This window comes from Danio aesculapii, chromosome 7 (genome assembly GCF_903798145.1).
Source record: "Danio aesculapii chromosome 7, fDanAes4.1, whole genome shotgun sequence".
In the NCBI taxonomy this organism is placed as follows: domain Eukaryota; kingdom Metazoa; phylum Chordata; class Actinopteri; order Cypriniformes; family Danionidae; genus Danio; species Danio aesculapii.
The window spans coordinates 36,610,931-36,623,980 of NC_079441.1; the positions used below are offsets into that span (position 1 = coordinate 36,610,931).

General features: G+C 35.6%; 1 protein-coding gene across 2 annotated transcripts in view; it reads right to left on the bottom strand.

Moving 5' to 3' along the window:
• tent4b (terminal nucleotidyltransferase 4B) overlaps positions 1-13,050 on the bottom strand; it is a 32,087-nt gene that overhangs the window by 4,646 nt on the left and 14,391 nt on the right. Inside the window, exons 2-11 of one of the 2 annotated variants that reach the window (XM_056461806.1) lie at positions 10,610-10,733; positions 7,507-7,553; positions 6,572-6,692; positions 6,381-6,488; positions 4,437-4,565; positions 3,303-3,516; positions 3,052-3,178; positions 956-1,059; positions 676-875; positions 302-448 (exon numbers count right to left, since the gene is read on the bottom strand). In XM_056461806.1, the coding sequence (XP_056317781.1) occupies positions 302-448; positions 676-875; positions 956-1,059; positions 3,052-3,178; positions 3,303-3,516; positions 4,437-4,565; positions 6,381-6,488; positions 6,572-6,692; positions 7,507-7,553; positions 10,610-10,733 (1,321 nt within the window). Of the gene's footprint in view, positions 1-301; positions 449-675; positions 876-949; positions 1,060-3,051; positions 3,179-3,302; positions 3,517-4,436; positions 4,566-6,380; positions 6,489-6,571; positions 6,693-7,506; positions 7,554-10,609; positions 10,734-13,050 lie in introns of both variants that reach the window. The other variant, XM_056461805.1, reaches the window with a different exon arrangement.

The window sequence follows — 13,050 nt, forward strand, 5'->3', positions numbered from 1 at the left end:
AAATGTCATCCATTCATTCTTGTTCTAAATATACCTAACAGGTCTTTGTTTGGTTGTAAATAAGACTAAATTTGAACGATTTGTTGCAGAGCGAAAAGAACTAAAATACATGTTTTGATATCTGAAAACAAGCAACAATGTAGTTTTGCCACTGTGCTGCTTCTTTTCAGATCTGACCTGTTTTTCTTTACTAAAATTTCTTGAAATGTTCTTTTAAGGGGTTACCAATGAAATTTGTAGCTGGCATGCTGAACTAATAATCTTGAATATGCTTCAGTCGCTCATTCCACCAGGCTCTTACCTTATTGCCCTTATGAGTGGGGGTGGAAATAGATGCTGAATGATTTTGTGATCTGTGATTGGAGATCCTTTCTGTATTCTCACTGTAGGAGACAGTACTCCTTCCACCCAAAGCTTTGGCTGTCTTATAGGGAGTCCCATCAGAGTCCTGCAGAAAGAAAACAAGAACAACTTAAGACACACATAATATTTCTCCAATACATACAGAGTGGGCCTATATAATTACATTTATTTAGGTTTATGCAAAGAAACAGCATCTAATTTAAGGTAAAAACATGGCAACATCACATGAAATTGGATTCAAGTACACAAATAATTTAATAAGAAAACAATCATGATCATTTGCAGAAAGAATTGTTTTGTGTATGATCTTACCGCATCGCTTGAGCTAGAGGCCGTTGAAGATGGGGAAGAAGAGGATGATAATGGTGATGAAGGAGAAGAAGGGGATGGAGACGAGGAGTTGGAGGACACTTTGCTGCGGGGGACAGACGTACACACCACACTGTCCCCTGAAAGGTTATTATTACACTCATCAAGCTCCTCGCGCTCAACCAGCAGTGTGAGATCATTGGCTGTGCACAAACAGAAAAGGGTTCGTCAGTTTTCTAGAGCAAGAGTTTTAAAGAGCTGATGGAGGATGTCCTACCATTACCGTTGAGGACGGGCTCCTTGCTGCTCTTCTGACCCCACTGCGCACTGATCCAGTCACGGTACTCCACCACCTCCTGTGTGACGCGGATTATTCGACCCAGAATACTGTGGGAGGAGAGAATAAGACCAGTCATCAACTCTATCCCAAGCACATCCTGAGTTTAACACATTTCTGTCACAGAATTTGATTCCACCGTTAAATGTTGATATTACTTTGTCTGTTTTTTTATTATGTATTTATTTTTTCATCACAAGTGTACAGAAATCTTACTCTGGGCATGTTTGTGTGTACAGATTGGTGCTCAAACTGCATATACAGGGACTCACTTAATATAAAGCTAAACAATAAAAACAATGAATAAAGTATTATTAAAAGATGGTAGATTATAACTTAATATTTGGATTATAACTTAATATTTCCTTCTTGATTATTTCTTATACTATTTTGTATCATTTGGAACCAATAAAAAAAAGAATTCAACAATAACGATCAATACAGTGAGGTCTCTTGCTGTAACGCGGTTCATTTTTCGCGGCCTTCAATTTGACATGCTTTTTTCTACCGCGCATTGTCTTCTGCATCCTGATTTGCACATTGTGTTCTGTGTAGTCATTGGCTGTAGACCATTATCAAAAGGCAGAGAAAGATGCTAACCATCACACAAAAAGTTGAACTTCTGGACATGCTAAAGGAAGGTAGAAGTTACTCAGCTGTAGAGCATCATTACGAAATAAACAAATGAAGATCAAATGGTTTTAATCTTTGGTTTCATTCTATAATACTGAACTTACTTTTCTAAGAAGGTTTGAACTTTGAGAGTGTTTAAACAAAAGAGAAAGGAGTGAAAATGCTATTGTCTGTCTGAGAAAAGTCTATAAAGTGTGTAGCGAGTATGGTCCATAGATGATGCCATCGTCCATTGCCGAGAGAAATCACGATGCCGAGCCGGCATCGCGATCCTCTGCCCTGCCCCGTCGAAGTAGCAACCCGCTCACGAAAAACGAAAAATTTTGAATCTATCAGGTAACGTGTCACAGCATCAGTACACTGCTTCAATCTTTCATTTTCATGACTGTACTTAGTAATTTTAGCGAAAACCTCAGATACTGTTGGTTGGTTGCGCACCATTGTTACTAATCAAGTTTGTTGACGGCATTATAACGACACCGATCACTCTGCCTTTTCGTGCCAGAGTCCTGTGGGAAAAGTGATTGACAGGTGGTCATTTGTGTGTCCCTTATCTTTATTTATTTTTGATTTGGCTATGGGTACAACAAAGACCATGCGGGTCAGGTAGTTGAAACGGCAGGTTACAAATAATTAATTAGTTGTGAATTAACTCATTCATAAATAAATATCTCACCGATGCCAGCGTCCATCGAGATGTGTCACATTGCCAAATTGGTCGACATCACCCAACCCTAGCAGTGAGAGGTTTTAGCCTTTAAACATCTATAATAGTTGTAAAAAATAAAGCGGACTACTTCGTGGAGTTCGCCTATTGAGGGTTATTTTTAGAACGTAACTCCCGTGAATAACGAAGTACCATAGTACTTCCTAAAAGTTTCAGTCCACTGACCTTCATCAGGAGAGTATAGAAACTGTAAAACAGACAGCAAATATACTTACTTCCTGGCAATATGTTAAAATTGTAAGCTTATCCATTTTAGGTTTGAATATAAATATAAATAAAATACAATATATAGAATATTAGTCAAAACTTCAACTTGTCTATTTAAGGTCTGAACATATATTCAGATCTAAAATGGACAAACTTACATTTTTTCATATTGCCAAAAAAGTATGTATATTTCCTGTCACTTTTACAGTGCATCAATGAACAGTTTTATGTTTTTCTCTTAAATCACAAATCACTGATTAATGATTTCAGTACACATGGACATCTTATTTAGTATTACAGTCTATAGTGATGACTGTCCATTAACAGCTCTTAACTATTTGAGACTAATGAGTGGTGTGAACTTATTTACCCAGTTCATTATATATATATATATGCACATCAATAATGTCCATCTCTCTGCCCGCATAAAGTCTACATATTGGTTCAACACATTTACAACTCTCTTTTGTCTCACCTTTCTGACTTGTTGTTGGGGTAGTACTTGGCAATTGGGGATACGGCATGACTTAAAATGACATATGCGTAATCAAAAGCCTCTTTCACCTGCATTGCCCCATATGAACTTCGCCCGACGTCATTTCCTATAATTCAGTCACACAAAAACACCACCAATCAGATCATCTTCCACAAAAATTCTGATGACCTGTTCATATCAGTACAAATGTAAAGCAGGTTACTGTTTGAAGTGTTTCAGTGTGCGTTTACCTGGCTGCAAAGGATCTTCGATGTAAAGCATAGAGGGTCTGTAGCCATCCAGCATGCCTTTCTGCACTTCATCTTTGGCCACATATGAGCCTCCGTCTTTGATTCTGATGCCTGTCTTCAGATAGTTAAAATGCCGTCCATAGAGCTCAAAAAACTCAATCAGCAGTACACCCAGGTTTGGGTTTGAGCTGCTCACGTTCTCTCTACAGTGCAGCTGGCGAATAAAACAGCCACCATAATTTGATTAGATTGTTGGCATATGGGCATAAAAACAATCATCATTGAATGGGTAATTTTTTCAGCTATAAAACAAATCTGCAGAGGCGTATGGCAAATGTAAGAATTTGCAATGTGATATTCACAAAATATCACATCCTTTTTTAGAGTGTGAGAAGTATGAATTGAAGGCTGTATTCAAAGCTTTTCTGCTCGTCAAGGCTTTACAAAGGGACTCGTTACATAATTTGTATATGTAATTTGTCTGTTTATATATAACATTTAATTCTACAAACAGAATTTTTTTCTGGCCTTTGCAAAAAAAAAAAAAAAAAAAAAAAAAAAAAAAACTAAACTGTAAAAACCCTTGACTCTAAAATGTTGAACAATTACAAGAATTTTCAACCTGACTTCATCCAAATGTAAATCAGCATGTATTTAATAATACAATCCATTACTGGCAAATTTAAATATACACAATAAACATAACAATATTAATGTCTATAATTCTTAATTGATCAACTAAGAATGGTTATTATTATTTTTTACTAAATTAATTACATTTCTATTTTAGTTTATTTAACTTAAATTTGATGTATGCCTTTGATGACAAATCTGAATAATCTGCAGCCAATTCTCCAATCTTCAGTGTCATATTATTATTCTGAAATTATTTTCATATGCAAATTTGATACCATATCTAATGATCACAAGATTCTTTGAAGAATACAATGCTCAAAAACATTTAAGAAGCATTTATTTCAAATGGAAATCCTTGGTAGCAATGTCAAACTCAACTGCCTGGGTGCAGTGCATTATGCATGCATCAAAGTAGAATTTACTTATTTAAGTACTAGTTATTTAAGTACTAGTGAGTGTGTGTGTGTGATTGTAGGTAGATGTGTGTTCATGTCTTACCTGTAAGAAGCTGACAGCCATGAGAAACAGACTGTATGATCCGATTCCTCCTGTGAAAACCTCATTCAGCTCTCTCTGCAGTAAAAACTGCTTTAAAACCAGCACCAGGTACGGTAACACAGGATATTGCTAAAAAAAAAAAACACACGAGTCAGAAGAAACTTCAAAGCTTCTAGCATTTTAGCACTATAACTGCAACATAGAGCAATCGTTCTACATGCCTAAAGTGAGAATTCATTTATGGTTATTTTTACACCAAGTTGCACAGAACTGAAGAACAAAATATTTTGGGTGAGACGTTCTTAGACTGAACTGCTTTTTTAGTTTCAAAGTGCTCTTTCATTTCAATATGTCTATGTACCAAACAAAACTGCAATGTTGTAACAACTGCACCTGAAGGAGTAAAGCTAAAACTTTAGTTTGCTTTTACATCTGTAGTACCGACTCTTATATCCCTGGATTGATCCCATTTCAAGATCTCTTCTTCACTGTACAGAGCATTTCATTTGCAATAATCTCACAAAGCTTCATCTTGTTAATAATTTTTATTAATGTTGTTAATAAAAACAAAAAGTCTGTCCACTTTCATCAGGAAATCCCATGTCTTTAGTGTTTCAATTGTAGAAAGAAATCAATAAAACCGCTTATAAACAATGTCACACGACATTACATGCACTTTAGGACAGCCATGAAGTCTGGAGAAGAGCATTTCTCTAAATATTTGGACTACATTAGCCCATGTATTGATTATATTTTACTTAACCTGTTAGTGGTTTCAAATAAAACTGTCATGACGGTCATATTAAAAAAATAAACTGCAATACAAGCAGTTTATAATCAGAAGTAGAACTGCCTTGTGCGCAGGTAATAGGGTTCCATAGTCAGTTTAAAGCATTAGCCAAAGATAGATTTATTCATAACAAATTTGCCACAATTTTATTCAGTAAACCACTGTTTAATTCTCTGTACCAAAAACAACAAATCATGTCATTTTTGTGCACTGTACATGGGCACAGATCAGATATTGCCCATGTACGGGTAAGCAGGAAAGAATCACATGGATTCTGATTTACTAATCAGATTCAGGCCTTGTTCATATGTGGATATATATTCGATATGAATCAGATCTGGGTCCTTTTGTCAGTAGTTAAATTTGGATTTTTACCTGTCAATGCGAATCGTGCGTCATTAAAAGCCATAGTGAATGACGTCAACTCGAATGCTTTCATTTCAGAACAGACTTCAGTCACAAACCTTAAATCTCATACACGAGAACTAAAAAAACTTTATATTGTCATGTAGCACAAGTATTTACGCATGTTAACGAGAGAGAGAGAGAGAGAGAGAGAGAGAGAGAGAGAGAGAGAGAGAGAGGAGAGAGAGAGAGGAGAGAGAGAGAGAGAGAGAGAGGAGAGAGAGAGAGGAGAGAGAGAGAGAGAGAGAGAGACATTCACCACGTAACCAATATAAACTAATATAAAACTGTTGCGTATATCACGTGCATAAATCACACCATGGACATTACATTAAAATGCCTACTGGTTTAAAAAAGCCTAGATTAAAATAAGATGGCGAAATGAGAACTTTTTAGCCATAAACTATTGTAAAACAACAACAAAAATACAAAAAAATAAATAAACCCTGCGAACAGATTAAGTACAGGAATGGAGAAAACAGCGCTTTTATTAGCATCTGTCAGTCAGCACCCAATTTTCCTGTTCATTGCGCCTTTGCGGTGTCCAGTGTAAATGCAGACAATCGGATACGAGTCACTTTTAAAACATGATGCAAGCGGGTCATCAAAAAAAATCAGATACACTCACAAAAATCGGAATTGACCATCAAAATCTGCAATGTAAATGCAGCATACATTCTCTTCTAAAAATATTCAGTTTCCCTCTTGACTGTCAGAGAAAAAGACATTAAAAACAACTCCACACTCACCTGCTTGTAGTCCTTGATGAGGTTTGCAGCTTTTACACCACTCTGTACATTAAAGCTGATGTCCACTTTTACCTCCGTGTGTGAGTCCATCAACTTAATAATGGGAACCTAGAAACACAAACGGCATTAAATACATGCAGAGAGCCAACAAATACACTCAAAACACATGTATGACACACAGCAGTGCTTACCGTTGCTTTGTCCAGGACTTTGATAGAGTTTTCATCTGCAACTTTTCTCTTGCGTAGCGCATCTTCCAGAGTCCAGAGAGGTAAAGTCTCCCAGTTACCAAACACCACCAAGTCTATATCACTGATGTAATGACAGAGAAGAAAGTGTTAAACTGAAGCAAAAAGAAAACATTCTCTTTCTAATAACACACACACACACAAAAATATGTTAGGAAGTACCACTGTGTGTTCTATAAAGAAATCTGTGATTCGGAATGATTTATATATTTTTTTTTTATGAATGAAATACAAACAAAAACAATGTTAAGCACCCGTTTATGTTACAGATCAGTTTTCTAATGGTACAACTAGGTACTAAGCCCAAAATGCTTCAGCAACTAGCACACGTCTTGGCACATGCAGATTTATTCCACTAAGCCAGAGTTCAGTAATCCAGGTGACGTATAAATGCAGTGTGAGCGATGTTGAGTGACGTGAGATTGGCTCTCGCAAAGAGAAAACTGCACACACTCAAGCTCACAGGAGACATGAAGCTAAAAATCACAAATTGAAATTTCCTCAATGCAAACACACAAAGGAGCATAAAAACACACATCTGAATATTATATTTGCATATTATTTAAAAAGGTTTATAACAGACTTTCCTTTATTTAATAAAACATGAATACAGAAGGTCATTTAAAAGGATTGTTCACTCAAAGCTGAAAACTGTCATCATTTCATGTCGTTCATCAACAGAAGAGAATAAAACAGGTTGAACAATGTTAGAAAGCTGTAACCATTGACCTCCACAGTATTTGTTTTTCCTTAATATAGAAGTCAGAGGTTACAGGTATGTAAAAAAATTTTTAAAACAACTTCTTTTGTGTAAACTATCCTTTTAAGATATTATTCAGATTACTTAGTGGGAAAAAAAAGATCAATCATAGCATTACCTTGTTGGCAAATACAAGCCGGTGCTGAAGCTCCCAAACACACTAACCTGCCATCAGAAAACAGAAGAAGACTGTAAACTCAATCTCATTATATTTAAAACAGGAACGATGTTCCTAATGAAATGCTCCCAGTTCTGACAGTATAAGGGAAGGACTGAAACTGATGAGATGTAACCTCACATAAACAAAAAATACTTCAAAAACGTACATGTTAAATAAACTATCTGGCAAAGCATAGACTATAAATCAAGTTTAAAATCAAGCTAAATAAGCAGTGAATAAAAATAGCAGGTCAGGCCCCTCTCTGGTCTGTCAAATAATCTTCTTACAGCGAGACAGACTATTTGCGTTCTTTAGGTAACACTGAGAGGGTGATTGAGAATAATTGATCTTTAGTACCAGCCATTAGTGGCTGCTAGCCTGTGTGCTGCTTTCAGCTCATAGGAGAAATGATCGTTTTAGGAGCTAGAATGGCTGACAATAAATATGCATTCCCAAATGACGCCAGCAACACAGACACATGCACGGACAAAAAAATGCGCATTGGGTTTCCTCAGTCTGAAAATGCAGGAAGACGAACAAGCACCAAGAGATTTAAATATATAAACCACTGTGATTTATAATTTGATTGCGCTGATAAAAATTGACATCTTTGCTACAAGCGCCTTGCCTAGAAACATGCAGTCTTACATTACTAGACATATTATTATGTCTCCTTGAATCATCCTGACCTCTGAGCTAAATATAAAGACAGTTACAACCATAAAGCATTTTATTTATACAACAAAAGGTCAAACCAGGTCACTGACACATTTTTTTTTTACAAACAACTTCTTCAAATAGACACATGCACAATAAAAATCACTTCTGTGTGTTTTTTTTATTTGACTTTTAAGCATATTTCATTCTCTGCTTGAAAACCTCTGTAAGCTCCTGCCTGCCTTCAAAGCTCCTGATTTAACAATAAATAGGAATCCTGATTTATAAGTAACATATAAGCTCTTGGCATGGGCAGGTACAAGATTCTGATGGTATGATAACCTTATTTATCACCGTTTCACAGTATCACGGTATTGTGATACTGCTCTAAAATATGTTCTTTTTAAATGTTTGTGTATAAAACAACAACTGTTTCTCCCATTGAACACAATACATTTTATTTTAAGAAATATTTAGGACATTTTGAAGCAATAAACATGGCAGGCTTTTGCGATTTGGGGAAAATATCTAATTGCATTTTTTGTTTACAGATATTGCGAATTTGATTTGCTATTTAATTTTGTAGTCAATTTAGGTGCTGGTTGTTGTATTTCCTCGTGCTGGCAACAATTACAAGTTACCTGGATTTGTTTGGTGTCTGTGACTTTGATATTAAAATATTTCCATATTACTGATATCCTTCTGAAGCAGCAGACGCCATCATATCACTCGTGCGCACTTTTCTGTTTGCGTTTATTTTATTGTGGGTGTTCGGAATAGTTCGGTCGCACAATTCTAATTGAGCAGAATGAAAGTGTGCTTACTTAATTGGCTTGTAAGACTTGTCACACACAGATGACAGTCACGCATTTGCTCTGGACAGGGGAAATTAAATACATATACATTTCATATCGTAGCCTCTTGGAATAGCGAAACTCTTTGCGAAACGTTTCAAATTGCGATCGCAATTCGATTTCGATTAATTGCACAGCCTTATGTAAGGCTAAATAATTCTAATGAATCATTGACTTCTGCTGTCTTCATTAGTTGCAATACACAGATTTCTTTACATTTAGAAAAGGCTTCTTTTGTTATCATTCTTTACTTTGGATATAAAGTAGAGCCACTGCACTGTTCAATTCCAGAGCATGCTTGAATGTTGGTGTATAAGCGATTTGTTTTTTTACCCCCCAAAAAAATTAAATGCAATTAAATAATTCTGCTATTAATTACTCACCCTCATTTCATTTTATTCTCCAGGGACATTCAGTTTATCACCGCTAAACAAAACCTTCCATGTGGCTCAGTAGTTTAACTGTGATCATACAAAGCTCCAAAAACACTTTTGTGCAGTGAAAAAAAAACATAAATAAGAACTTCGTTTGCCTGTTTTCTCTTCATCATCAGGGTGTGCGTTTACTATGGGCAACATATTTCCATTGGTCAGCAGTGCAATACGAAAACGTTGGATTTCCGATAGTAAACACATACCCTGATCGGAGGCTGAAGATTTAGGTGATAAAGGCAAAGTAAGACAAGTTTATTTATATAGCATATTTTATACACAACGGTAATTTAAAGTCCTTTACATAAACAAGAATAAAAGTATAAAATATAAAAATTCTTAAACAAATAAAAAATGATAAAAACAGATTAAAAGGTGTTAAAACAGGTTATAAAATTTTTAAACAGAAAAAAAAAAGACAATAGTGCGATCTTGTGAATAGTGTAAAGTTGCTTTTACAGTTTTGTAGGATTACTAAAGTCACATGGAATGTTTTGACTGATGTCTCGGGATCATTTCTGTATATAGAGGATGTGAGAGCTCTCAGACTCAACCTAAAATATCTCAATTAGTGCTCTGATGCTAAACGAATGTCTCCGGAGATGTCACAACATGAGTATCTAATAATTGAACTTTATTTTTTTGGGTGAACTAAACATTTAAGAAAAAATAAGCACAACATATATTAGGCTACTTATAAAATTAACATTTAAATAGGCTTAAACAAAACTATACCTATTAGGATACTTTGCTTACGAAAGACAATATCAAACTACACATACAACAAAAACAAAACAAGATATAAACACGAACTAAAAAGAGAATTTCTTGTATTTCAGATAGGTTCCAGTCACAACTTGACAATGGTGTCCCTCAAGACTCTATATTTAGACCTCTGCATGTCCATGACATTAGCGTAATGGTGAACTACTGCAAGAACAAATCTGATCTCTGATATTTAAAAGGTCAACTGTAAAACATGAAAGTATGTAGGTGCTTGCATTTATTCATTGATTGCTGGCACCATATTGATTGAAGAATTAAGCAAGAATAGCGATCACATAAACATCAACATGACAATCAGTTTAATTAAGCTAAGCAAGGAGAAGTAAAACTAACCTCAGCATTGGGCCACAAGTCCTTGATGACTCTCTGGATCCTGGCCACCACCTCATGCCTCATTTGCTCCTCCTCTGGACGAGGAGATATGTACTCATAAAAGTCCTTTATCTCTTCATGCAGCCTGGAGAGAGTGAGAGAGAAATTAATAATTGTTACATAATCTGCTTCCTCAAAGAGAGATTGGATTATTAGCAATAAAACTCTTTAATGTTTAACACAAATACTTGGGTGTTTAGGCGGCTGAATACCACACATTTGAAGTTGTTTATGATAAGCCTGTTATCTTGTGACCAGAGTGGTTGAGAGCACTATTCCATAACAATAAATAGCCAGATAACATGGCACATGCAAAAGTGTGCATAATCAAAATAGCCATTTCTTGAAATATAAAGCACTTTCCATGTGAATGTAACTTTTTCATTTCAAGTTATTAATTTAATCCATGCTTGGTCAATGAAATAATCAATTCTGCAAATATATCAAATCAATAAACAAATAAAACTGAAATTACACTTTTTTTTGCTAACAAGCAGGCAATACAAGTGCTGTTTACCACAAGTCAGAGTACTATGGCCCAATATAGAGCTGCACGATTCTGACTTAAATGAGTATCGCGATTTTTTTTTGCTTAAAATAAAGATCACGATTTTCTCACGATTCTGTAGATGTAAAATAAAGCCAAATAGGAGTCGGCTATTATTATTGTCAATTCTCAAACATATGGTAAAACAACAATAATATTATGTGTGGGTCTACTGTTGGTTAAAATGCTAAATTTTTAATAGATTTTGAACGGTGGACTTGAACAGACTTTAAATATGTCCTGGTCATTAATGCACAGTAAAGTGATGACATCAGAATACTGAACTATTCACAATTCTGATGATGAATTATGTTTGAGACGTATGCTTGCAATCTGTCATTGACAACATTAGGAAGTTAGATAGAGACATATTTTTCTACTGGAAAAATTAGACATTTGTCATTATCAGATTGCATTATCAGGGCTTGACACTTTTTTAGGAGTAGCACATGCGCTCCTAAGCTGAAAAACTTAGGAGCAGATTAGAGAATTTTAGGAGCGCAGTGAAAATATATCAAATAAATAGTGTTTTTGCCTAATAAATTCACACGAGGAGATCTTTAGAAGCAAAGCAGTTTCATTCATTTGAATACAATAAGTGTAATAGGTTTTATTTTACTGTAACAACAGCTTAAACAGTATTTAATAATTATTTATAATTTTTCAGCTGTGGTGATGTGGTGGAGCAGTGGGTAGCAAGAAGCGAAGGTCACTGAACCAAGAAGGTCACTGGTTCGAGCCTCGGCTGGGTCAGTTGGCATTTCTGTGTGGAGTTTTCATGTTCTCCTCATGTTGGCGTGGGTTTCCTCCCGGTGCTCCAGTTTCCCCCACAGTCCAAACACATGCACTATAGGGGAATTGATGAACTAAATTGGCTGTAATGTATTTGTGTAAATGAGTGTGTATGGATGTTTCCCAGTGATGGGTTGCAGATGGAAGGGCATCCGCTGTGTAAAACGTGCTGGATAAGCTGGCAGTTCATTCCGCTGTGGCGACCAATAATTAATAAAGGGACTAAGCTCTAAAGAAAGTGAATGAATTAATGAATTAATTTAAGCTGTATGGAGTTTAGCTAGCAGTCCACAGCAGGACTGGAACAAATTGCTCTATTGAAGGCCTCTCTAAACTGATCTGAATCAAGTCTTCAGTTGTGGACATGCCTAGGCAGCTTCTGGTTAAATTTTTGATCCGGTTTCGAGCTGAAAAATTATCTTTCACACTGGGCAGCAGAAATAGAGAGTTATAGTTAAGTTATTGTTAAGTGAATAAAATGTGCAGCAGTTTAATCTGTTTGTATCATAAGAAGATTATGGCTGCATCAATGGCCCCAAACAAAACATGACTAATTTTATAATAATATATATTGCACACATCATCTTTAATATAAATATAATTGCAGTAGCTAGATTGAAACACCTTTTCTCCATAGCACATAAAAAAGTGACTTTTAAGAATAATTTTATCAAAATTAATTTGCATAACATATTCTACCAATTCCACCCTACTTCCCACATGGGAACAGTATGACAATGAAAAGAAAGACACAACTACAAACTCGTGTGCAAAGCTGACTAAAACTACAAACTCGTGTCATGACCAGAACACATTACCTCGTTATGAATGTAATAAATCATTCATTTATTAGTGGTAAAAATGCATTTTTTTTATTTTACATTTGTGAGTCTCATTGCCTACTTTTGCAGCTGATGCATTCTGGGAAATTTCGTATAACTCTGAAAAATCTTTGTTTACAGGGCTATATTGCTCTTCCTTTTACCCCTACGCCTCCAAGCAATAGAGAATTGCCCTGCCCCTTCATGTGAATGCATTAATCAAGTAGTAGGGGTAAGCGGAA